Source organism: Protopterus annectens, chromosome 5.part0, assembly GCF_019279795.1.
Source record: "Protopterus annectens isolate FY-2018-M chromosome 5.part0, PAN1.0, whole genome shotgun sequence".
Taxonomy (NCBI): domain Eukaryota; kingdom Metazoa; phylum Chordata; order Ceratodontiformes; family Protopteridae; genus Protopterus; species Protopterus annectens.
In genome coordinates, this window is record NC_056735.1 from 1,551,793,827 (window position 1) to 1,551,820,699 (window position 26,873).

General features: G+C 38.2%; 1 protein-coding gene across 1 annotated transcript in view; it reads left to right on the forward strand.

Moving 5' to 3' along the window:
- The window catches only part of ADAMTS5 (ADAM metallopeptidase with thrombospondin type 1 motif 5), a 111,974-nt gene that overhangs the window by 65,433 nt on the left and 19,668 nt on the right, over positions 1-26,873 (forward strand). The window contains exons 4-5 of the mRNA XM_044071348.1: positions 15,309-15,592; positions 16,768-16,951. Of these exons, the coding sequence (XP_043927283.1) occupies positions 15,309-15,592; positions 16,768-16,951 (468 nt within the window). The remainder of the gene's footprint in view (positions 1-15,308; positions 15,593-16,767; positions 16,952-26,873) is intronic.

Sequence of the window (26,873 nt, forward strand, 5' to 3'; positions counted from 1 at the left end):
ATCCTCAGATCATGCACAGAACATGCTGTTCTGAGTATGTTCGAGGTTCGGACTTCGATTTGTAGGTTGTTGGGACACATTCCTTACATGTGTGTGTAGATCTATCAGTTTATGTATAAGTATAAATATATGTACACATATATATGAGAAAGTTTATTCCATAATTTTGGCAGGTACTGCACTGTATATCTTTTACATTTTTATGTTATACAATGAATGTATCTGTATACTTCTGTAGATGTATGAAAATATGTGTATGAGTGTTTGTGTGTGTACTTACACACATTCATGTATTATACAAATATGTAATATGCATCTGTATATATATATATATATATATATATATATATATATATATATATATATGTGTGTGTGTGTGTGTGTGTATGAAAGTATATGTAGCTATATATTATGAAGGAAAAGGTATTCCATAACTTGTTATTGCGTTATGTTGCATGTTTTTTTTTTTTACAATATTATTTTATTTTCTTTATTCTGCATTTCCCCTCCCCTCAACACCTGACCATCACCTATAACTGGTGTAGTTCATCAGTCTCCACTTTCCTTAAGATGGCTGTTTCCTCAAAACTTGAGTCAGCATGTGTGGAGCAGAGAGGAGATCATCTTACTGTAGTATAGAATGCAACATCCTGCAGCTGTGGAATGTATGCGTATTTGTTTGCTCTGCCATTATTCCTGTCTCATGTGCATGATATGTAGTGATGTAATTTGAAATCATTTTTTTTTTTTAGGGGGGCATATTTATTTTAGTTCTCCCATCTGATATTAGCTCCCTCAGTGTTACATTCCAGACACAGGCAAAGGTTACTTCTAACCATAAGAAATATATTTAGGAATATTTCCTGAAGCCCCCTCCCAGTAACACAAGTTTTCCCACCTAAGTTTTTTTCTAGTAAGGAATAGCCATACCTTTTCAAGTTGTTTTAGGTGCCTTGTCTGATGGCTACAAAATGTAAACTCTTTCACATTTAAAAATAGTTCTTGCAACTCATCACTAAACAACCACTATAAAAATATATCAAAAGCAGTATATCTTAACTTCTTGAAGACATCTTCTTCTACTGCTCCTTACTTCCCTTCTTGATTCACTTCCTTACTTCAGTGAATAAGACATAAACATACCGTGTTTTTATGAACAAGATGTAAAATGTATTCTTATAAGTTATGAAATGGTCAGATGTGTGTATTGTAATACGGACAGAAAAATCTTAAATTTTTTGTACTTACTATGATGTATGTATGTATGCAAACAGATCTTCTATTCCTAATTGTTCAAAGAAAAGTGACTAGAATACAAAAATAAATAAGTAAATAAATAAATAAATAAAATTAATGTTTTAATATAAAGTTCCAGCACTTAATTCAAGTCAATTGATTAACATAAACAACAGATCTTCCCTGTAATAAGGTAAATAACATGCTTTAAAATTGCCATTCCAGCTGTTTGTGTGACAGTGAAGCCATGGAGCTGCAACTAAGATTGCCAAGTATCAAAGTAACCATGTGTGACTTTGGTGTAAGGCTACCTCAAGTGATTGGCAGACAGCATTGTGATGACCTGTTTCAGTTTTCTTCATAATTTTTCAAGATGTATGATAGAAGAATGGTAGAAGTTGAGATATTTGCCTTTTGTTACATCCTCCCTGGCCCATAAGCACATATTCACAAATGCAAGCACCCTTCACGTTAATGATCAGACTATCACTAACATAGCAGTTGCAGGTATTTCATCATGTTAATTTGTTAATTTGCAAACTATTTTCTATATGTTTGCAACAAAGCATGCAAAAAAAGTTTATGGACTGAGGCATTAGTGTATACTTGGTAACACTCAGTATGAGCAAACTGGAATTATGTGACACAGAAGACATTTTGTGCCATGGTCAGCAAAGTGTTGTGGCGCTTAACATTACTGCATAACTGTGGTTTCCCATTTCAGACTTAAATTGGGGTAAATTAAAGCAGACGTCCCATTAATAACATTAGTAGTGATACTTCTGAAGGCATTAGCTAAGTTGGATGCCTATAACTTTAAACTTTGATCTATCTAAATGAAAAGAGAAGGGGTATAAGAGTGAGAGGGGGCATGAACATAATGTCAAAATGGAATCACAACTAAATCAGAAACAGTAAACTTAAAGCCTGTTTTTGTTTTGTTAACAGCTATAGAAGAGCTAATAACAAACCGCTCTACAGCTATGATTTTTGTAGGGCTCTTCCGGCCCTAATCCCTGCCCCCTTCATGAATTGCAGCCAATTGCTGCATGATTTACAACACCTGGACTTAACAGGGAATAACTCTGCCTGCAGGTCTGGGTTGGTGACGTAAGTGAAATGCCGTGGAAAATCCAGAAGTAATTGTGGCATTTCCATAGCAAATCAGTGCAATCAAAAAGTGTGCCTTTTCAAGTCCCACTGCTTTGCACAGTGGGCAATGGGATACAGTAGCTCAGCCCATGAGTGTCCTGTTGATAACGGGATAGGTGGCAATGTTAGTTTCATTATAGTGGATATGCAAAGGATAGCCTGGAAATATTGATGGATACAGCAACTGAGTGCCACAGAGAGAGACAATCATGCATCATCCATCCACTGATCACTGATATAAATGCCCCTTCACTTTGAACCTTCGAATTCCATTAACCATTCCCCAGTATATTTGGTGTAGCTCTGACCTATACAGTATAGAACTCACTCTTCTTCTCACCCTACAATTTGACAGCTAAGCATTTCAATTAAACTGATTGTTTTAAATATAGTTGATATAAAGCAGCATTGTTTTTCAGTGCAGTTGGTGTACAAGGGATGGGAATGTCAGACTCTGTAAAGTAAACCCCCTTCAGTGTATTTTCTGATAACTCATACATGGCTCCATTTACAATTCATGTTGCAGTGTTTAAAAAGAAAGCTTCTAACAAAACAAACAGTAGTGAGGTAAGGGCCACATATTGCTGACACCCTGGTGTGCACTTACAATTTTCTTCAATGAGAGGCTTATGCTCTTAGCATATGTACTGGATGACATTGAAATTATGACAGAAAGAAACAAGGTGTAAAGGTTTCTTCAGAAAATAAAAAAATGTTAGGGTAACACTTGTGCCTCTGTATATGGCAGTTTGTGAAAGGTAACAAAGTTGTGTAAAATCGTTGTCTTCCTCCCCCTCCCCAAAAGCAGAGGAGTGAACCTAGCAACCTGAATGCAGACAATTAAACAAAAATGGCCCTTCATCATCTCTGGATGCTTGGAAGATTTAAAAATTTAGTACAGTCTAAACTCTGGTCTTGAGTGAATTTGCACTGAGACCATTTCATTTGACCTGTTTTATAATTTATGTTACATAGGCATTATCTTAACATATTTTTGGTTAGTTTTGGTGTGCTAAAGTAACATTTTGTGATTCAGTAGCAGGAATCAAAAGTGTTTTGTTTTTGTTCAGACTTCATTTTTTCCCGATTAGTTGAAAGGCTGGTTTCATTATTCTGAAATCAGCCTCAAGGAGATTCACTCTTCGTTCTGTCCTTGTTTAAAGCTCACTGGGGCAAAGCCACAATCGTTTCATGTAATTTAATAACTGTGTTTGGGAACAAGGGCCTCAGTTGTTCAATAAAAATACATCCCTGCTAATGTCGAACTTGACTGATTATGAATCAGATGAATAATTCAGAGAGAAAAGCAGGAAAATTATCTGGATGAATAGTGCTCCCAGAACACTCACTCATTCATTAGGAAAACAGATGGGGAAGTTGCTTGCTTTAAATTTGATACCTTAAACTGGGAATTTTACGTTTGCTCTAACAGAATTTTTTTAGTCCTTAATATGGAGTAATATATTGACTAAATGTTGTGCAAATTCACTGATACATATTTGCTGTTAAGTATTTAATGCAGTAAATGCCTCCATTACCTGTTTACATTACTGCATCCAACCCCAGTGAATAGTTAAATCTTGTAAGACTCAACACTGACAAGCGTAAACATACAATGTTTTAAACTGATGCAGCATTTAAAAACAGAGCAAGTGGTATGACTGCTAAGAGGGTCATTAAGTGTATTCTCCTAATTTCTTGCAAGTGAACATTATCAATTTATTTAAAAGTGGCACGATGGTGTCATCAAGACCCCCCCACACATACACACACTCCAAATGCATGCATGTTTAAAACACGTTTACATTGTTTTGGAACTTCTTAAGTATACAGTATTAACTGTTACTTTGAACAGGCCATTTCTTTTTGATTATCCCTTCTGCAAAGAATAATTTAATCCCATCCTTAATGAAATTATATTCAGTTTACAACTGGATTCCTAATCCACAGCATTCTGTAAATGTACAGACTACTGTAATGTGTCGACTTGTCTACCTTTTGACGGACTGTAGAACAGTATTGGTGTACAGGTGTGAAAAACATAAGTAAGTGTGGCATTTTTAAATTAATCCCAACAGTTACCCTTACGGCTACCTAATGAATCATAGTATTTAGCAATCTGCCTACCTTATTTTAGTGCTGTGATATGAGTTACCATTTTGAGACTGATTTAAATGTGATCACCAAGTTTCTTTTTTCTGTAATATTGCTGTCATTTTGATTGTTGTACTAGTGCTCTTTCATGTTTCACTTCAACACAGTACTTTAGCTTAACCCAGAAGTTAGCCACAGGTGTCTGCCATAGACTGAATTAAGTTTTAAGCAGTTTCATTCTGTACTAATTACCTGATTGTGTTCATATAAGCAGAGTTCATTCTCCAGGCATAGGCTGTGCCTCATAAAACCTATACAGTAGCTTAAAACCTTACTTGAACATTTTCTGGAATCTGAGTAATATTCATCATATTGATCACTGCTGTAGTAGCCTTAGATATGCAGGTTATATCCTGCTGAGGATATAAAAGCCAGACAGATTCCAAAGCCTCAGAGCACCTTCCACATGTCCAAAACCATTACTCAGCTCAAGCTGATCTGACTAAAAAGACAGGCTTGGGTCATTCATTTCCACTGGCATCATTTGGGTTGCATGTGGTGTGTGCCACATAGCTTGGGAATATAGCCTCACTACCCACTCCATGTCACAAATTCTGTATAGATTGTAAGAATGCCCCTCAGGAATGTTAAGTTAATTCACATATAATATTGTTATATTTGACTTCATTAATACTTATATTTTTCTTCTTGACCATTCTGCAAGTAGTTGTGATATTCTACTTTACAATTCTAACAGCAGTCTTTGTTGAGTTTTCCATTTGTTTTCCTTTCCCAGAGAAGTCTATGTTCTTCTGGACTTTTCTAATCAGTTTTATATTTTTATGCAGGTTTTAACTTTATATGTAATGGGTGTTGGTATGTCTTCTTTTTTTAGTTTTATTTGATAAATATATTCCTTTATCCACTGTATTACTGAGGAATATGCATTTTGATTTGTACATGTTTTATCTCTCAAAATATACACACAACTGTTACAAATTCATATCTTGGTTTGTACTCAAGCTGAACCCTTACCACAGTGAGTTGTGTGACGCAATATTCTTATATTTAATTGCAAAATAACTCAACAAAGTCTCTCCTATTGAGAGTGAGATAATAAACAGGCTTTAACACAATTGTTTATGTTATACCTAGGCTATGCAACTTTAGCATTCATTACATTACAGGTAATTCTTGGGAGATGGGTGGGCTTAGCCTCAAATGGAAAACTCTTTTGGTCAGTGCCTCATTTGCATTATTATTATTCTTGAACAAATAACTTTTAATGGGTTCACCATAATACTCATAATTTTCAAACTCATAGAACCAGCTCCCTTTCTAAACCTACATTTGATTAGGGATCAGTTAGCGAAAGATTGCTTCCTTTCATAATCTATATTCTTAGCTAGGACACAGACTTGCACTTAATTTTCATAGGGAGTCAAATCAGGAAAATACAGTAAGCTATGCGCTGTGGTCATAACCCTTATCTCTCATTAAAACTTTCTCCTTCTGTGAGGGATTTGAATGCCCTATACCTCTCAAGTATTGTTTCCCTGATGCTATCTTGCCTTAGCAATATTTGTATTTGTTTTTTCATTCCATATTTTTCAAAGCTAAAGTAGATTTATATTTAGTGGCATTAACTGGCAGACGTTTTCATGGTCCCACCACTGTTTGCAACACTGTATTTATCACTGTCAACTTCCATTCTGTAAAACTGAATTTAATCACATCACACCTCTTTTAAAACATTACAGGTTCATAGGTTCATAGGTAGGTATTAGGCTATCTGCTTGAGGGCATTTATAAGCCTAGCCAAAGTGTGTCGGCTTTCGCCACCCCATTGATTAATTAACTGATCCTCTGTCAAGCAGAGCCAATGAAGTGATCCCAGGGGTATATTTTCTGTTACCCATCCACTCATCAAGGTTTCTCTTGAAAAGTGTTAGTGGGGGGCTCTGCCTAATGTAGGTTGGAATTTTGTTCCAAAGCATGGGGAGTCTCTGTGACAGGACTCTGTCCCTCCAGCATGTTCTATTTATTGTTGTGGCAAGATTTAGTTTACTAGAGCACGGGGCTCGCAGTGACTTGGATTTCTTTAGGTGGAGCATGTCCATTAATTCTGAGTTGGACATGGCTTTGTAAGTCAGACAGAGATCACCTCTGAGTAAGTGATACGCCACTGAGTACAGCCGGAGTTTTTTCAGTCAGGCTGCATAGGACATATGTTTGAGGCCAGTAATCCTCTTGGTGAGGTACTTTTGTTGTCTTTCCAGCTGTTGGAAGTGTCTTGTGAGGTACATCCCAAACGGGGCATTGTACTCTATGATGGGTCTGATGAGTGACAAGTAGAGGGGCACTATAACCTCTTTATTTCTAGATGCGAACCCTTTAGTAATTAGATGGGCCACATAGAAGTATTTCCTAACTACTTTGGCAATATGCTTTTCAAAGGAGAGATTACTATCTACCTGGGACCCAGATCTCTTATTACCTCTTCTGTATTAAGGGGGCTGCCACCTATGTGGTAATTTGTGGGTGTTTCGTTTTTCCCAAACAGGATGACTATGCATTTTTTGGCATTTAGCTTGATGCCATGACTTTGACACGAGGTGTCCGTCTCAATAAGGCCCTTTTGGAGGATGTCCGTGTCAGTCGGAGAGTCAATTATGGCTCCCAGTTTGCAGTCATCAGCGAACTTGGTTAGCCATAGTCCTCCTGTGTTTACCTGTACTTCTGAGAAGTATATGCCGAACAGTAGGGGTCCCAGAACTTGAGCCTTGTGGGACACCACTTGTGTTTAGAGTCGGACCTGGAGCCCACTATTCTTACCGTGTGAGTTCTGTCTGTAAGCCAGTTGGCAACCCATCTCGTGACATAGGGGTTTCTGTTCAGACTGGTGAATTTTTCTGTAATACCCGAGTGGGGAATGGTGTTGAAAGCCTTGGCGAGGTCAAGGTAGGCTGTGTGAACAGCCTTTCCCTTGTATATAGGCCTTGGTGACTGTCTCAAAGTCAACCAGGTTTAATAGGCATGATCTGCCCTTAACAAAGCCGAACTGGGTCGGGTCAAGTGTTTGGAGGTTTCCAATGTCTTTGTTAATGAGTTCCATGATGATGTGCTCCATAGCCTTGCGGACCAGGCTAGTCAGGCTTATGGGGCAATAGTTACCAGGGTCAGTTGTGGCCTCCCCCTTTGTGGAGAGGAATAACCATTGCTGTGTGCCATTATATGGGCATGTAGCCTGTAGAGAGGCTGAGGTTGAACAGTGTGTTTAGGTGGGGGGTTAGTTTGCTGTGTAGTTTGTGCAAGATGCAGCCTGGGACACCATCTGGCCCCAATGACGCTGTGTTTTTGGCTTTGGAAAGGGCTATTTTCACCTGTGCGTCTGTGATTTCTGGGACACTACACTTTTCTGGTATTGTTGTGGGCCCTTTTGGGGGGGGTGAGAGGGGGATGAAGTTTGCAGTGAATCTATCTGCCAGGATGTTGGCAATATCAGTAGGTTCAGTATATTTTGTGCTATTTTGCACTAGTTCAGTGCATATCTGTGAGTTGCCACTTAGATTCTTAATATAGTTAAAGAAGGCTTTGTGGTTATCTTTTGAATCCTTGGCTATTTTTCTTTCGAAGTTAGCCTTGGATGATTTTATGAGGGACCTTAGATTCTTACTGATACTTATCAGGGATGTCTTTCCTTCTTGGGATTTGCTTTTTTTCTGAACTAGTTTCCTCCTTCTATTGTATAGCCTGTTTATGGCAGGGGTCCACCAGACTGGTTTCCTTCTCTTAGAGGAGTGAGTCTTGGTTTTGCTAGGGATGGCACAATCCATGCATCCTTGTAGTTGCTCATTGAGTGCATTTGTAAAGGTTTCTGCATCTTGGGCAGCGTTATCCTTTAGCGTGGGGGCTGTGAAACATACTGCCTCTGTCTTAAGTAAGGTGAAGTTTGCTTTAGAAAAGTTTTTTTACTGTGGTTTCCTTAGCTGGGGGTGGTGATGGGAAGTGGACATCCAGAGTGATTAGTTTATGGTCTGATCTAATCAGTGACGGGTTGACCTCCAGTTTGGAACACCTGTCGCCCATGTTTGTGATGACCAGGTCCAATATGTTTTCACCTCTGGTATGGCAGTTTACCAGCTGATCCAGGGCATTTGAGTTGATGAATTCCAGGAAGCGCTGGGCCTGGGAGTTTGCACTCGAGTAGTTTTCACAGTTAATGCTAGGGTAATTGAAATTGCCCAATATCAGGGTGTTCGGTAGGACCTTCATGTTTTCCAGTGTCTCCAGGAAGGTGGACTGGTGATCCTGGGTCATGGAGGGTGATCTGTAGCAGGCCACAATTTGCAGTGCAGATTTGCCCGATGTTAGTTGCACATGGATGATCTCAGAGGTTTCATGCTGCGCCACTAACCTAGAGGTGTAGGTATCCTTGATGATTATGGATACACCCCCTCCTTTTGTGTTTCGGTCCGTGTTCTGTGGCCGATACGTGTGGTACGAGTTGTAGCCCGGTAGTGCTGGGGTGCTTTCTGGAGCCTTGAACCAGGTTTCAGTTACTGCACAGATGTCAACGTTCTCCATACTGAGGAGTGCTTTGAGCGCGTGCATTTTGAGATTTAAACTCCTGGCGTTGAGTAGCATAACCCTCAGGTTTTTTGTTAATTGTGCTGTTTACGGAGGTGGGTTTGACGTTTGAGCCTTGCCTAAAAAAGGCACTATGAGGGCAGCAAGAGCCTTGGCTTTTAATTTCCTTTTACTTGATTCAAATGCTAGTTTAACATGATGTCATTTTCTTAACCTTTTCATGTTAAGGTGTAGCGTGTATCCCTTCGACCCTTCTGGCCCGTGTATCTCAATAAAATGTAATAAATGGATCATTACCTTTGAAGTAAGGTTTGTATTTTTTAACTTTAATAAGGCACTGACTAAACAGAAAGACACGAAAGGCAATGTTAAATGGGGTTCATCTTTGAAAAAAAAGATGGTTTCTGATGATGTACTGCAGGGTCATCAAGTGCCTTTATAAATAATATATCAGAAAGAATAGAAGAATGCATTTTTTTATTGATTACATAAATATATTTTAGAATCAGTGCATGTAAGAGTGGAAAGGATTACGAGAACACCAGGCACTGTTCTGTTTAATAAGTGGTTAGAAATGTGGCACTAGATTCATTGTAACAGAATATATAGTAATGAATATGAGAAGCAAAGACTCAGGACAGAATTTTTGGGGAAATAATGGCATTGTCAAATCTAGGAAGATTTGAGGGGTCTAGGACCATATTATGTCAGTTGTAATGCCAGGGAAAAAACAGAAAAGAATTGGAAAGATATAGCAGTAGTATTGTTTATCAAATGACCCGGAGATGATCAGGGCATCTATAAGCTGAAGTGCATGATATAATACTAGGATGATTAATACGCTTTTTTACTGATTAATAAATAACTGCATGCATAAAATTAGGAGGTTGAATTCCTTCTCCATGTACAGACAAGTTATCATGAGTTTTGGTCCAGAGTGAGCATCAGAAGCTATGTGAAGACAGAGAATTATCTCTTAATATGCATGACTCTGAAAAAGGCAGGAAAGGTATGGTATCAATGAACACAGCACTCCTCGGTAAAAGTAACTTGTAAGAGCAGCAGGGTGCGAGTTGACTTGGGTTGTGCAACTAATTTTAATTTCACTAATAAGATGATGGAAATATAGCTTCACAGGTGAGGTATTGTACATATATATGTAAGTCTTAACTTTGAAATTTGTGGTTCAGAAATTGAGAAAGACGTCAGGAATGTAGAAGTTGTATGCAGACCCTTCTTGAGGGGACATTGAAGTCATTTGTAAGACTAGTGATCTGTAACTTGTCCACTGTCTTAAGAAGACCAAATTTTCCTTAGGTGTTGACTCTCATGCCAGCCTTCATGATTGTATATACTGAGGACAGCCATTTTATGTGAATGCATACAATCATTAAGTGATACTGTGTACTTCACAGAGAACCTGAAAATTTAGCATGCAGTCTGTATAGACTACATGTGTTGCTTTTCTTAGTATTCAGCTCTTTGACAAACTGAGTGAATGAAAACTTCCATTTAAGTTCACATTTGAAGGCATTTTACTTTGTGGTATGATTTTGCCTTTGCAGGTTGTGAGCTCTGGCCTTAAGTAAGGTGCATTTCTTCACATACATCTGCATTAAATCTATCCTACCCTAAATTAACTTATTTTAAATCCAATTGTATCGAACCCACAGTGGCCTGGTTATGTGTTACGTGTTGCAAAGTGCAGTGTCATCTATACAGAAGCCTATTTTTCATTCCAGTCTGTCAGTGTTACTTATTAGGGTATTACTGAATAGTATTGGTAGTATTAGGATTTAGTACTACTATTGCCAGAATCCCATGAATAACTTCCCTGTTACTCACTGTACTCACCATTGTTATTTTCTGACCATGTTATGAGGGCAGCTTTTCTTGCATGTAGCTACACTGACACAACTTCAAGAATATACAACTACTGCTTTGTACATCAGAGGTGGAGCAACAAAGTGTCTTAGTGGCTAAGGATTCTGCCTCACAGCTTTAGGGTCCAGAGCTCTCTCCTGAGCTGTGTCAGCTTGTTCTTCCCATGTCTGCATAAGTTTTTCTCTAAGTACTTAGCCCCTCTACCCCCAACACACACACACAAGCCACTTGATTGATATGGTAAAATTGTCTGATATCCAACAATTGCCATTGTCCTTGTAGCCAGTTTCATGACAGAAAAGGATCACAGAAGCACTAATTCATTTTTCCAGTTAAGAAATACAAGTTTAAATATGCTTTGCTAAAATCTCTGTAAATTACAGCCTTACCCCATAACATACTGCTTTGGTCACTTGGACAGAAAGTTTAATTCAGCATTATATTTGTCCTCTGCTTGACTGTCCTTAAAATATTCAACAAGTCATTCCTTCTGAACCATCTCCATAACATTTCCTAGTTAGGGCATAAGACTGATTTGTTTGTCATTTCTATTCTTTGTCCTACTTGTATTCCCTAGACTTGCAAGTCTTTTTCTCCAGCGCAGGGGCACAACTTTATGTACCTGTTATGTTTTTTTTTAATAGATTTATTTGAGGCTTCACCAATGTCTGGTCTTAATTTCATTAGAAAGAAGAAATAGTAGTCATTACTCAGTGTACTTTTTATGTTGTCATGTCACAAACCTCCTGTTTCAGCATTTGTTCTGTCTTATCCGGCTCTTCATTATAATGTAATTCTGATTCCTTCTGCTACTTCAAAAACCCTGCTCATGTTCTTTGTTTGGATTTGCTTGTCCTTATCTGACACTAAACGGTCATCTTCAAAACATCATGGGTGTAGTAATGCCAGGAACTGTTGATAGCTTAAATAGCATGCAAGACTGAATGTTTTCTTCTGTTTCTCCCTCATTTATCATTTTGTGCTTGAGCTTTACATGCGAGTCCAGTCACAGAGGTCACATGGGCCATATTTTTATTTGCTAAAGTTGTCTTTGCCATGTGATTTTCATTTGAACTTTTTTCATTTACAGTCTGTTCATTGGCATGTAGCTTGCTTATTTATGTAGATGTTTGTGTGGGCGTAAATGTTGCTGTTGCAAATAATGTAAGTATGATTGGTGGTATTTTCTATTTCTTACTGTACTGCATTATATAGATCTGCATATGATATACTGATTTATCTCTTAATGAATTTACTGTGCATTAAATTAATATGCCAAATCTCTTTTGTCGGGTGCTTTAAGATTTTGACTTTTTAACACCATCAGTCTTTATGCTTAATCATATCTGACTGTTTTGTTCCCTCACCTTCCAGTTGGTTAATTCTTTCCTCTATCCCAGCCGACTGTACCTTGTACCTTTGGGGAAGAGTGCCAGGCTCTTATCAGTGCAGTTCATTTTCTTCCTGTTTTATCCTTATCCTTAACCCCTCTGTCTCTCTCTCTCTCTCTGTCTCTCTCTCTCTCTCTCTCTCTCGCTCTCTCGTTGTTGCTGGTCAGCAGTGTAGTTGGCTGCTATGCTGGCACTGTACAGCAGCATGCATTCATGCCTCTGTGCTCCATCCCAGCTAGACTTCTGTGCAGTCACTCCCAGCAGGTTTCTGTGGCTCCATGCCCTGTTTTTGAAGTGTGGGTTGCAAGGGCCACAGTCATAAGTCCACCCACCTTTGTCATGGTGCTAGCTTTTTTATTGCAATGTTTTTTGCTAATTTTGTAACCCCCCCCCCCCACACACACACACACATAAAATTTACCCATGACCATTAAAACTCCATCCCTAAATAGCCTATTTATTGATTCTTCCAAACATACTTAGAGATGCTGGATGAGGAAGTTAAGAGATAAGAATTGGTGACATCATCCATTGAGGGATCAGGAGATTTTTTTTTTCTTTTGTCCATAACTGCTGGCTGTATTTGTTGACATGTACAATGTTTTTTACACCTCATTGCAGGTGCACACAACTTGCTATGTCTAGTTATAGTGTGATACATTACTTGACAGATGTATGCCACTGCTTCTTCTCACATTTGTGGCCTGATCTTTAGCAAGGCTTGAACGAGTCTCTCTCTCCCAGCTATGGTTAAGCTGGCAGCAGCCAATCACTTCTACTTCTTTCCATTTAGCTTGTCTAGCACCTTGTCACTAATGAATCCTGTGTTATCTGCAGTTATCTGCAGTATAAGGCTTCAGTCATCTATGCAGTGGTACTTGATTATTGTAACACTTTTTAGATGATGTTTTCAATTGATTAAAGTTAGTGTGAAGTATTTCCTGATAAGCCATGAGAATGCATTTTTATATAGAAAATATATTAAACTGAAACAGGGTCATTCTTATCCTGTGAGGAATACAGTCATTGGCATTTTGTTTTGCAAGTCAAAGTTGTTACTGCTAAGTGTGACTTCATGTTCAGTGATTTTACCTAAGTGTATCAGATATTTTTGCATTGCACTGTGGTTTACCTAAGTGTGGCACCTTCACTGCAGTAGGAAGAAATGCACACTAGGCAGTGACTTTGCTTTATGTGACTAAGTGTATTGGTTGAATAAGTATCTCAGTCCTTTGCATCCTTTTTTGTATGACTTTTTAGTCTGTGCCAGTGAAAAACTGCACATGTACTATGTCCTCAAGTAGCTTAACTCCACTGAAAAGATTGTTCTGCAGAAGTTCATCTTGAAATATAATGTTACTGTCAAGGACTGCAAAATTATTTGCTAAGTAAAGATTGGCTGTAAGTCTTTTTTTATGATCTGAACATCTGGTATTGCAATTCCTATTTGGACACCTAATCCTTTTCTATTTTGTCTTTTCTGGTTCAATGTCAGTATATCGATTCATTGTAAGTGCATTACATAATAATTTATGAATCTGTAAAATGACTTAATGCTATAGAGCTGTCCAGAATTCTGTGATTATTAACCCATTTGTCAGTGAGTATACCACACAGTATTACAGTAGAACACAGTAATCCAAGCATCTGTCCCAGTCTGTCACAGAGATAAGTATGGCTTTCTTTTCTCAGAGCACTAGTTCCTGTCCAGCTGCCCTTTATAAAGCAACACATTTCTAGAAGATGTTTATCAATAACCATCTTCTTACTGCAAGGATTTCTACTGAGCTATGCTAAATATCAGATAATCACTTAGAAAGTGCATTCCTACTAGCTTCCCCTCTGATGTGCACATTACTACTGCAAAGAACACCAGCATCTGCTGTTCTGGCTTGGGTCTCCTTCACTGTTACACAGTATGTATTATTTCTATGTAGTAGCTGCAGCAGAGCCACAGATTATAGCTTTTAACTACTATTATAGGAACACAACTAAATTATTTTGTGAGTTATGTTTTAGCAACTCTATAGGATTATATTTAATGTAATTGAAAAATCAGAGTGTGTGTGTGTGTGTGTGTGTGTGTGTGTGTGTGTGTGTGTGTGTGTGTGTGTGTGTGTGTGTGTGTGTGTGTGAGATTATGAAAATATTTTCACAAGCACACATGAGATATGCTTATAAATATAACTGTGTATATTATACACATGCATGTAAGTGCAGTGATATTATAATATAAACAAAGGCTTATTGTGTATGAAAACATAACAGCGCTGCACACATACGCACACTCACTCAGTTATATGGCTCCCTGCGTATGTTCAAGGAATGTGAGGGTAACAGAAATAAACTCCATTCCTCCCATTGAAGATCCATTGGCAGATACAGTCAGCCTCTTCTTAAACAATGAGTTGTCGCACCGCCTTTTGACTGAAGGTGTTATATTTAGAGTGAAAAGAGTGTTGTCTTGTTTTGTTTTTGCTGTTATTGGTAACAAAAAAGTACACTTCTGGTATTGTGCTACTCTCTTTTTTGCCGTTATATTAAATGGCCTTGCAAGCACATCACATTATATTGCATTTGCAGTATATTATAGAAAAGAGCCTCTGCTACATTTACTGAGCATCTATTTCCTGAAAGATTTTCCTCACAGATTAGAAAATCAACCTCAGTATGGAACTGTATGTATTTTATGTAGTCAAATCTGTTACGTATTACCTTTCTGTAATAAGAAATTATAATAGTAATTAGCTTATAAATGGGGAACTGCCATTAATAACTCATAAGTCCGCTGTATAGTATTTGCATATGGATATTTGTACATTTCTTATACATTTTAACCTTGTATTCCAGTATTTACCTTACAAATAGGAAAAAAAAAATTAGTACCTTATACAACCAGAACATAGTATGTGCATGAGGATATTTGTACATTGCTTATATGTTTCTAACCTTCTATTCCAGGTGAATGTTTACTAGATTATCCAAGAAAACATATCCTGGGACCTGAAGAGCTCCCAGGACAAGCATATGATGCCATCCGCCAATGTAAACTGGCTTTTGGGCCCCAGTATACTGTATGTCCTGGTATGGATGTATGTGCTCGACTATGGTGTGCTGTTGTCCGACAGGGCCAGATGGTTTGCCTGACAAAGAAGTTACCTGCTGTAGAGGGAACTCCATGTGGAAAAGGTAGAATATGCCTTCATGGAAAATGTGTGGATAAAACCAAAAAGAAATACTATTCGGTAAGTGTCTGCAAAAAAGAATAGTAGTAGAAAACAGCTTACTTTCTTGCATGGTCAAGTAATAATTTTAAAATTTCTCATAGAAGTAATTTTGTTTACTGAAAACTTGTTGAAGAACACTTAGCTGAATTTTTTAACCAGTATATGATATGAGAGCACATGATTTCCAAAGTTAAGTAAATAATTTATATATTTCCAGTTAGTACATGAGTGAGTAGAGTGCAGTGATATATTTGTTTTCATTTTACTTTATTCTTAGGCAAAAAGAGATGCTGTTCAAGGGTAACTTTAGAGAACTGACTGGTTAAATAATTTAAGGATGGAAACTTGGCTCAGCGGTCTCATTGTCAGCTGATTCACTTCCAATTCCACCCCTCATAAGAAATATTTAATTACCTGGTTTTCCATTCTTGCAGTGCACATTTTCTTACATCAGTAGATGTCACGGTGTTGCTTGCTTTTTTTTTTTTAAGTGAATTTGCGATACAGAAGAATCAGATGCAAATGTTGGTGAATGACACTACCCCCATACACATTAAAAGCTCTGATTCTGCCACAGGGAACATATTTAAGAACAAAGAATTTGCATCCCTTAATCTTGGTTGCAGCTGATTGACCTGATGATATTTTCAGTGCTTTCAACAGGCTGCCCTCTCTAAAGAGTCATTTTGTTTTGGAAAACATTTATTTCTTGATTTATAAATGTGGACTGCAGCCAGTGTAACACTTTTTGTGGACTGAACGAAGCCAAGACTAAAAATCATGGCCCATCATGTCTCAAGCTCAGTGGTCCCTTTGTTTGTCAGACTGTACTCCTCTCCTTTGATGATGTATTTTTCTGTGCTTTTGCAGTAACTCATTATGAATTAACCATTTGTTCAGTAGTATGAAAAGTTGGTCATTGATCTTCTAACTTCTTTGAAACGCAGTACCTGTGCATCTGAAGTTAATATCATCAGCCTTTAGCCTTTCAGGACTATTTTATATGCTAAGATTTTGCTTGTATGGCTCTAAGATAGTTCCTCAGCTAACTGCGCCAATACAGTAAGTGGTATACCAGTATAATTTTGGTGATAATCTCTTCCTTTATTCTGAAGTCATTCATGTTATTGTTATTGACTGTTTTATTTCAAGTCATGAATTTTCAAAATTTTTGTGTTTTTTTTACATTTTAGACAGTTAGTCATGGAAACTGGGGGTCCTGGGGACCTTGGGGGCAGTGTTCTCGAACATGTGGAGGAGGAGTACAATTTGCTTATCGTCAGTGTAATAATCCAGCACCAAAGAACAATGGTAGATACTGCACAGGGAAACGTGCCATCTATCATTCTTGCAATATCACACCATGTCCATCTACAAGTATGTGCAAATTGTATTTTTATCCATAAATGTTTTAGATATGACATAATGACAAAATTGTTTTTTTTTTGTTTTTTTTTTTTCCAAGGCTTATATAACTATTTTTTATTTATTTATTTGCATTTGTTTACCAGGAAAGTCCACTGGGCTGAAGTGAGCCCATTTTCAGTGGAGGCCTAGGGAGAAAAGCTCCAAATAAAGATATACATACAATCAGTATTTACAATTTACAATCAAATTTACATATAGCCAAAATATACAGACAGAGTTTAATAGACAATGTATCTCTTGGCTAACACAAGGTGCATTTTTGATGAGTTTTTTCTAACATTATTGTGAACATGCAAGTCAAATGTTAGGTTTTCATCTAAGGTAATACTTAGCTTTGTATGGGAGACAACCTGTATGATAGCTTTGTTTTGAGAATACATAGTGAATTCAGACTTATTTATGGGGATAGTTTTCTTCGGGGTGAACAATAGAAGTTTGGTTTTATTGGGGTTAAGGGCAAGGTGGTTGTTCATCATCCAGGTTTCAGTGGATGAGAAGGCATTTTGGGTCAGTGACATACGTTCAGATATAGAGTTAGCAGTGCAGATGATAGTCGAGTCATCAATGTATTGTAGCAAGGTACCTGAAAGGACTAGTAACCAACACCAAACACAAGTACAGGCACAGTACACGAAAACTCTGTGGGGAGTGTTGAGTTTATGTACTACTGAATAAATGGCTGTTCCTTCCGTGTCATTGCCTGAACTGTGATTTTGTCAGCCTCTTGGTGGTGCCTGTACTTGTGTTTGGCATCAATGTATTGTATTACAGATCAGTGAGTAAGAGAGGAGTGGAAGTTGTTAATGAAAAATACTGAAGAGAAGTGATCCTAGTATGGAGCCTTGGGGGTATGCCTGTGGAAGTGCCTAGGAATGGTGAGAAAGTGTTATGCCATTTGGTGAATTGTTGTCTATCTGTGAGGTAGTTAGTGAACCAATTTAGTGTTACAGGGGAGATACCAGGTTTAGGCAATTTTTTGAGAAGCGGTGAGTAGGAAACTGTGTCAAAGACCTTTGAGAGGTTAAGAAAGACTGAGGATAAAATTTTACCTGCATTTCGAGCTTCATTAACTATCTCCATGAATGATAGCAGAGCAGTAGTTGTGCTATGACCAGGTTGAAAACCATGCTGAATAGGGAAAAGAAGTTGGTTTTGGAGTAGATGTCTTTGAAGTTGAGTGTGTATACACTTTTCCAGGATTTTAGAGATGGGAAGAGTATGGCAATGGGGCGAAAATTAGAACTGTCTGTACTGTTGCCGCCTTTGTGTAGGGGGAGAATATGTGCTTTTTTCCAGATGGAGGGTACACAGGACTCCTGGATAGTTCTATTTAGAAGTATATTAATAGGGTAATCAACGGCTTGAGCTGGCATTTAAAGGTATTCAGGGGTAGGCTGTCGGGAGTGTTAGTGTCAGGTTTAACCTTGAGAACAAGTTCAGTTATAGTAGCAGTGGATATAGGGGAGAAGGAAAAATAGGCGGAGAGGAGCTGGATTAGTATTACAGTCAATTTGAGGAAAACTGGCAGTGAGATTAGATATGGTTTTGATTTAAGTGGGTGGCTATTTCATTTGGAGTTTTGTCTGGATTTGGACAGGGATTATTCATAGTGCCAGGATTTAACAGAGAAAAAATGAAATTCAAGAATTTTTGGGGGTTTTGTTTATAGTTTTTCTGGAGCCCTAGATAGTGATTTTTTTGTCATTAATGACTAGGTACTTTACTTGATTACAAAGCTGTCTGTATTGCAGGAGGTCTGAGAGGTCTTTATTCCTTTGCCATTTTTTCCATGATTTGTCCCTAGTGGTTATAAGTTGCTTGGTGCTTCTAGAGAGCCAAATGGCATGATTTGTTTTTACAATGTTTTGTCGGAGGAGAGCTAGATTGTTTAGGATGTTGAAGAATGTTGAGTTAAAGAACTTTACAGCTTCATCAAGGGGAAAGACTTTTAGTATATTCCAGTTGATATTCCAAAAACACCACAACCACAAACAGCACTAAACCACAGATACGAGGAACCTGGCTCCAATAAAGGCTGTCCCTTCCAAGATAGGAGATACTCTAAGGTACTGCAGTATTCAAATTAATGTATATTCTCCCTAATTGTATTTAAAGTTGCACTATTCTAAGTATTGCAATTAAGGTCCATGAACTATTAACAAAAATCCAACAGTGCGTTTTGTGGAAGTGTTTGTACCAGCTATTCCAGTTGATATTCGTCAAGCTTTCACTAAAGGTTGTTGGATCAAAACTGGTTAGATTTGTAGTTTGTTTATATTGGTGTTGACTAGATATTGGAGAGGTGTCATGTTTAATATAGGCAGGTTGGTGATCACTGATGCTACAAGGTAAGGTGCCTGCTAAAGAGATTTTATTAGGGTCAGAGACTAGAATCTAGTCAAGAATAGAGCCAGTGTCTTTATTTTGGTTGAGTCTGGTTATATTAGTAATTAATTGTGTAAAGTTGAAAAGGTTGATATTAGATGATGGGGAATAGTTAGAGTGGTCCAGCCAGTTTATGTTTACGTCACCTGCAATGATTGTTTCATTCTTTAAGTTAAAAGAAACACTGGACCGTGGAAATGCCTCAATAAAATACCAAATTGCAGTAAACAGATAATAGAAATACTGCAAGCCGTAAAATTATTTAATTCATTGATCTGATGAAGTTTCTTCATGGTGAAGAGATAAAAGTACTAATATTTTATGTTAATAAATGTGTGGTTCTACTTGGAAGAATAATTCTATGGCTTGCAGTGTTTCTATTGCCTGTTTACTGCAATGTGGTGTTTTATTGAGACATTTCCATGGTCCGTTGTTTCTTTCAACAGTCTGTGTTTTTTTCAGCATCTTTTGGTGCTGTATTTTACTTCATTCTTTATGTTATTTGAAGTCCAGGCTAGGATTTCTTCTAAGATAGGAATGTTATTGCCTGGGGGGATATATAGGGCTGTCATGCAGAGGTTCTTACAGTTATTCATTTTAAGAATGATACTATAACTTCAGCAGTAGAGAATTGTCGAATGGAGTTAGAATAGGGGACTAGAGTGAAGGTATTTGGAAATAGAAGTGCAACGCCGCCTCCTTTTTTGCGGGATCTGTCAGCTCTTAAACAAGAATGTCCTGGGAGGAGGAATTCAGAGTCTTTTATGTAGGGTTTTAACTAGGTTTCAGTTGTAACAATTATGCCTGGTTTGATGTGGGATATCCAAGCATGGAATTCAGGGATTTTATTTCTAACTCTTTGGAGATTGAGAAGTGTGATGTTTAGCGATTTTATATGAGTTGGGGGGTTAAAACTGGAAGGGAAGGGTCCAGGGTTGGGGCAGATTTCTCCACAATGGGATAGATGAGTGCATTTATATGGATGAGTCATGGGTGAATGCTTTCTTTTGGAGCTATTATGGTTTGTAAGGAATGTGAGGTTGAGGGTTTTGTTTTTTTCGTGGAAGGATTATTAGTTTGGTAAGCAAGAGTATGTTAAGTACATAAAGACTGTGGAATATCTCAGAGTTTGGGTGGATGGTATAGATGTAAGTTTAGGAGGTAAGTATGTTTTGTGTGGTGATGTTAGGCTTAGTAGGAGATAGATAGGAAGAGAGAGAAATGAGTCATGCAGTAGAAGTAGTGAGATACATAACAGATATAGGATGAATGCAGTAATTGGGGCTGTAAGTAGGTAGTGGTGAAGAGAGACAGATGTGCTTTGTGAATTGTGCGGTTCTTATTGATAAGCGAGTTGAGAGTGCGCAGAGTAAGCTATTTGAAGATATTCTTTAGGATATTATGTAATAATAGGTGTGCTTTAGTTTAACATTGATTGGAAGGTATGTGCCAATTGGCTGGTAGTGTAGTGAGGGTGGACTTTCCATTTGTATAAATTTAATTGACATGGGAGTGGGTGGGGATTGGGTAGGGCAGGGTAGCGGAGTTAGCCCGAGTGGAGTGAGGGCGAACAGAGTGGGTTAAACAATCTGCTGCTGTAAATTACTACTGGTCATTTCCAGAAAGTTGGTGTAACTCATGGAAAATTAGTAGATGTTAACAGTACAGTTTATGACTGTTCCACACAGAAACTAGCTAAAACAGAAAAAAACTCCAGAAAGATAGGTAAGATAAGGTTTGAGAATTGTTTGTGGGCATGGAGGAAGACAGAGTGCACAGTAGCATCCCTGTTGGTGTAAGAGCCACTGTTCTTCTATTGGGACAGAAAATTAAAAAAAATGAGCAAGGTTCTCAACTAAGTCAAAATGGGAATAACATACTCTGCCGTGATTCCAGAGTGTTTACTGGCCGATTGACTGAGTCATAGTCTTGTAGAACCAAGGTGAGGATTCTTGGGCATCCACTGCAGTTTAGGGGAGAACCCACAATTTAAGAACTAGAAACTGTAAAGTGATAAGATTAAACAGACTTTGAAAAAGGGTGTAACAGAGAGGGCAAGAGAAAAGCTTAAGATTATATCAAGCAGCGTAAGCCTAGATGAAACATAAAGTATGGTGATGGTGTTATTAGGTGCATGCTGTGAACATTAAAGTATAGCGATTAGAATACTACAACAGTAGAACACTAAATAAACTGTACATGAGCAGATGTGAGATTATAAAAAGAAAATTTTGCATTCTAATCGTTGGCTCACTTTATCAATATTTACTTCATGTGAATGACTCTTTGGCTTAGTATCAATTTTGGTTACCACTGTAACTTATTTTTAACAAGCACTCAATACACAGTTTTTTAGACAGTACAAAGGTCTTAAATGAAGTCAACACACTGACATTACAATTAGAATAACCCAACAACACCATGAACTACATGTGAATGATTGTTAACCTTAATTTATCAATTATAGTTAACACTGTTACTTAATGTTTATACAAGCACTCAATGCACAGTTTTTTTTTCTGTTTAGGCAGTACAGATGTCATAAGTCAAATAAACAAAATGACATTATAGATAAAATAACCCCATAAGAAGCTCTTATTAAGCAGCACTAATAGTCATACAATTAAGAGGTAATGTGAATTACTTGCAGCCTCAATTTTCTGCATTTAACTGGCAGATAACAATATGTAAAACATACAGGCATGAGTACATCAGTTTACTTAGAAATTGCAGTAACGCTAAAAAGAAATACACTAACAATGGACTGGATTGGATATTAGAGACTTATGTGGCTGGTGTACCAAACAGAATGCTAGGATCTGCAAGCCTTGCTAATCTGCTTTTAAAAATGGAGCCCCTTTCCCAAGGTGGCTAAATAAACTTCAGGACTGATGCAGAGCATGGAAGGCTCTATGTTTTGCAGCCTAGGCAGTGGAGCATTTAGGGAAATGTAGTGAAAGGGAGTAAAAAAAAGTTGCCTGTGAACCACGATGTAAATTGAAAGGCAGTGAAGAAAAAGTTGCCTGTGAACCATGATGTAAGACCAAGCAGCAATAGGGAAAACAATCTGCTACTGTAAATGACTGCCTGTCAGTTCCAGAAAGTCAGTGTAATTCTGGGGAAATTAGCAAATGTTAACAGTTTGTTATGTCTGTTTCACATAGAAGCTAGTTAAAACAAAAAAAAAAAACAGAAAAATATGTAAGATAAGGTTGAATAATTGTTTGTGGGCATGGAGAAGGACACAGTGTGCAGTAGCATCCCTGTTGATGTACAAGCCACTGTTCTGCTAGTGGGGGAGAAAATTACAAAAAAATGAACAAGGTTCTCAACTAAGTCAAAATGGGAATAACATACTCTGCCATGATTCACTAGTGTTTAATGACGGATTGCTTGAGTCACGGTCTAGTAGAACCAAGGTGGGGATTCTTGGGCATCCACTTCCATTTATGGAAGAACCCATGATTTAAGAACTACCAGAAATCTGCCATGATTCAAGCGTGTTTACTGGCTAATTGCGTGAGTCATAGTGTTGTAGAACCAAGGTGGGGATTCTTGGGCATCCACTGCAGTTTAGGGGAGAACCTGTGATTTAAGAACTACCAGAAAGTGGCTGGCACATTGAACAGGATGCTAGAAGATGTGAGCTGTGCTAATCTGCTTTGAAAAAATCTAAACAGTGTACACTGTGAGGTGTGAGGAGAATTTGAATATTGGGCTTTATAATTCTTGCTGTAGATAAGTAGGTAATTTTTGTAGAACAGTGTAAATTTAGTTACATGAGTTGTTTGAATTTCTACTGAGGAGTTATTTTTGAGGATATAGAGTACTTACATCATGGATGTTTCCTCAACAGTACATATGGCAGGCTTACTTACATGGTGGACCATTTATTACTTTAGGATATAACCTCCCCTTTGCCAGTGTATGCCCAACTTAAAGCTCAGGAACCCTGATTGGATAAGTTAATGTCTAGCCGGTGTCCAGTTGCCTGGATTTAGGGTACCTGGGATAGCTCTGTTGAGCAAAAGCTAGACCAATCAACCTAGCAAACATGAACTAAGGATTGCTACACTCAATATATGTTCAATGTCAAGGTGGAGCTTGGCAGCTAATGACATGATGGTAAGAAAGACATTCTCTGTATCCAGGAGACAAGATGGAAGGGCAGTGCAGCAAAGTCACTTGCATTAGGATACAGAGTCTACTACTCGGGAGGAGGGAAAACTTGAAATGATACTAGAACTGTGGTGAGGGCGAGGCTTCAGAAGACAATAAGAGATGTTGTTAGAATTAGTGACAGACTCATGGCAGTCAGACTCCAGTGTAAAGATAGGGCAATATTCATAATCACAGCAGGGTTTTGACAGCAAGGAAAAGAGTGTATTCAGGCAACAGTTGCTGTTCCTACTAGATAAAGCAGGAGAACATGAGTTAGTGCTGATAATGGGGCGACCAAAATGCATAAATCGGGACAGACAGAGCAGGATATAAGGACTGCCTGGATTCAAATTGGTGGAGCAGCAGAGATAAAGGAGAGGCCATTGTAAACCTCTGTTTGGGAAATGGTTTGATGGTTCAGCAAGAGAGGCAGTTACAAGATCACATAATGTAGTGGTCAACATGCAACTCAGGTCAACTTCCTCTTACTAAATAAAGGACATTGGGGTAGAATCAGTAATTCCAAAGTCATCCCCATTGAAACAGTCAGCTCCTAACATAAAACACTGGCTGCCACAGCCAGCTGCACGCAGTCATCAGAGAAGGCTCTAAGGTCAGCAGAGAATAGGCTGAAGACCTGGAAGTTGACTAGAGTGAAAATATAAGAGTTCAAGGAAATGCTCAGAGCTGTAGCATCTCAGGAACAAGAGGAAATAGATGGAGTTAAAAAAGAACAGCAGTGCCTCAAAACAGCATGTATGAGAACTATGTAACAGCTATGCACTTGACCCAGGTATGGAAATAAGGTACAAAAGGAAAACTGGTGGCGAAATATAGATGTCCAGGAAGTCATCAAAAGAAAGAAGGAGTGCAGAAAAAAGTGGAAGCTAGAAAAGACAGAAGAGGCTAGGAAGGACTACTGCATGACTAAAAAAGAGGCTAGGAGATGATTTGCAATAACAAAGAACAAGACTTCAGAGGCACTCTATACACTTTTGGAAAGTGACTCAGTAGTTGGCACAAAGAAACTCTGTCAGGATGCAAGGCAAAGACAGAAAAATAAAGAAGACAGACATCAAACAACCTTCATAGGGGATGCAAATGACAACCTGCTCACCAATCCACAGGACATCAAAGCAAATGGGAGGAGTACTTCCAGCTGTTCCTGAATAAAGAAACTCCCACAGAAGCTGTTCTGCTCCAGACATAGCCTACATTTAAAATAGAAGAGGAATCCACCCAAGAAGAAGTAAGAACAGCACTATGGAAAATGAAATTAGGAAAAGCAACAGGCTCAAATGAGGTCAATGCAGATATGATCAAGATGTTGGGTGAGATAGGGGAGAAATGGCTCCTGTCAGTACTCATAGCAGTATGGAGAGAAGTGCATATCCCAGATGACTGGATAATAAGCATACTTGTGTCAGTGTACAAGAACAAAGGGGACATTCACAACTCTGGGCAGTATAGAGGTATGTTCTGGAAAGTGAGTTTGCTAAACAAATACATGGGGAGTAGAAAGTAAAATGCGAGATAAGAAGTTTGGATTCGGATTAGGATGCAGCACAACCAACTTGACATTTGCAATAAGACAGATATTTGAGAACAATCTAAAGATAAGAAAGGAGTCCAACTGGCAATTCCTAGAAAATGGAGAAATTGTATGACAAGGTCGCAAGAAAGCTGATTTGGACAGTCCTGCAGTAGTTTGAAATTCCAGAACCTTTGGTAGAATTAGTGCATGCTATATACAAGGACCCAATGACACAAATATGAACAGTGCTCATACCCACAAAGTGGTTCCCAGTGGGAGTGGGTGCACATCAGGGTTCAGCTCTTGAGCCCACTACTGTTCATAGCGGTGATGGACTACATTACCAACTGGGTCAAAGGGGACAGATCAACAAGACTGCTGTATGCAGATGATTTAGCATTACAGGCAGACTCTGAACAAGAACTTCAGCAAAGGATGGGGAAATGGATTAAAAACTGAAGGTACATGGGATGGAACTGACTTCAGATAAGACAGTTGTAGTGTTAGCAAATGGGGGAAATCAGAACAAGCTGTTAATTGAGATGTAAAGAAAAATAATGGAACATGTTAACAGTTTCAAGTACCTGGGGGGAGTGATTGAGAAGAAGGGAAATTTGAATGAGGGGTTAAAGACAGAATCAGAGAGGCTTCAGCTAACTGGTACGGAATGCCAGGGGTAGTGTTTGACAGAAGAATGCCAAGGAAGAAGAAAAGTAAGTTGTACAAAACAGTGGTGGGAGCAGTACTACTTTTTGGTACAAAAACCTGGGCACTGAAGACAGAGCTGTTGAAGACGCCAGAGGCGACTGGGATAAAGAGCATGAGACTGGTGTTATGATGCACATTGTGGGACAGGTGAAGAAATTAGGGCATCAGGGCAGAAGCCCAAGTAGCTCCAGTTGCAGAGAAAGTCAAAGGGAACAGATCACTGAGGTTCAGGCACATGTGCAGGAAAGAAGAAAACAATTTGGTGAAGAATATTTGGAATAGACAGGAAGAAGGCAAGTGGACATGAGGGCATTCAGAAAAGAGATGGTTGGATCATGTGAAAGAAAACCTGCTGCAGTCTGCATGATTGTTGAAGTTAGGAAAGTGGCATTGTATACAGAGATATGGTGTCAGTTGATGTGACACCCAGACCCCATGCAGAAAATGGGAAAGAGGTTGTTGATGATGATGATAAGTCTAGTAGTGAAATAGATTTTGTTTGAAACATTTTAAATAACTGGACAGCTTTGCTACTTGTAATTAAAGATAATGTTATATTCTAGTCATATGAATAGTGGCATTTGTTTAATGGTAGTAGTGCATCCATGCAAGGCTAATTTTCTTGCTTAAGTTAGCAGAAACTCTTAAAATGGTAGATCTTTTTAAGATTATTGCATATGCTGGTAATTACACCTCTTAAATGTCTTTGATTTTATAGAACATCCTAGACTTCCCTAATATTTTTGCCATGACTCTTGAAATGTTTTGATTATCTGGTAAATCACTGAAGATTACACTTAGTAAATAATGACAGGCATTAGTTTCATACCTTTAATTGCTCAATAACTCCATTTTGCTGCAAAACCTTTTGTTCTATTAACTTCTTAAAAGAATTAGAGTAATATTTAAAAATCATCCCTTTTTTGGGTCTTTGTCCCTGACTCTTGAGCAAAGAGGTGAAGATATAGACTGATAATTTAGTCCATATCAACTGCTTTGTATAAATTGATTTGTGTACATGTATCCTCATAAGAGTATAAGAAAGCTGCTAACTTGGTTTTAGATACTGTAAACCTTGTAGGA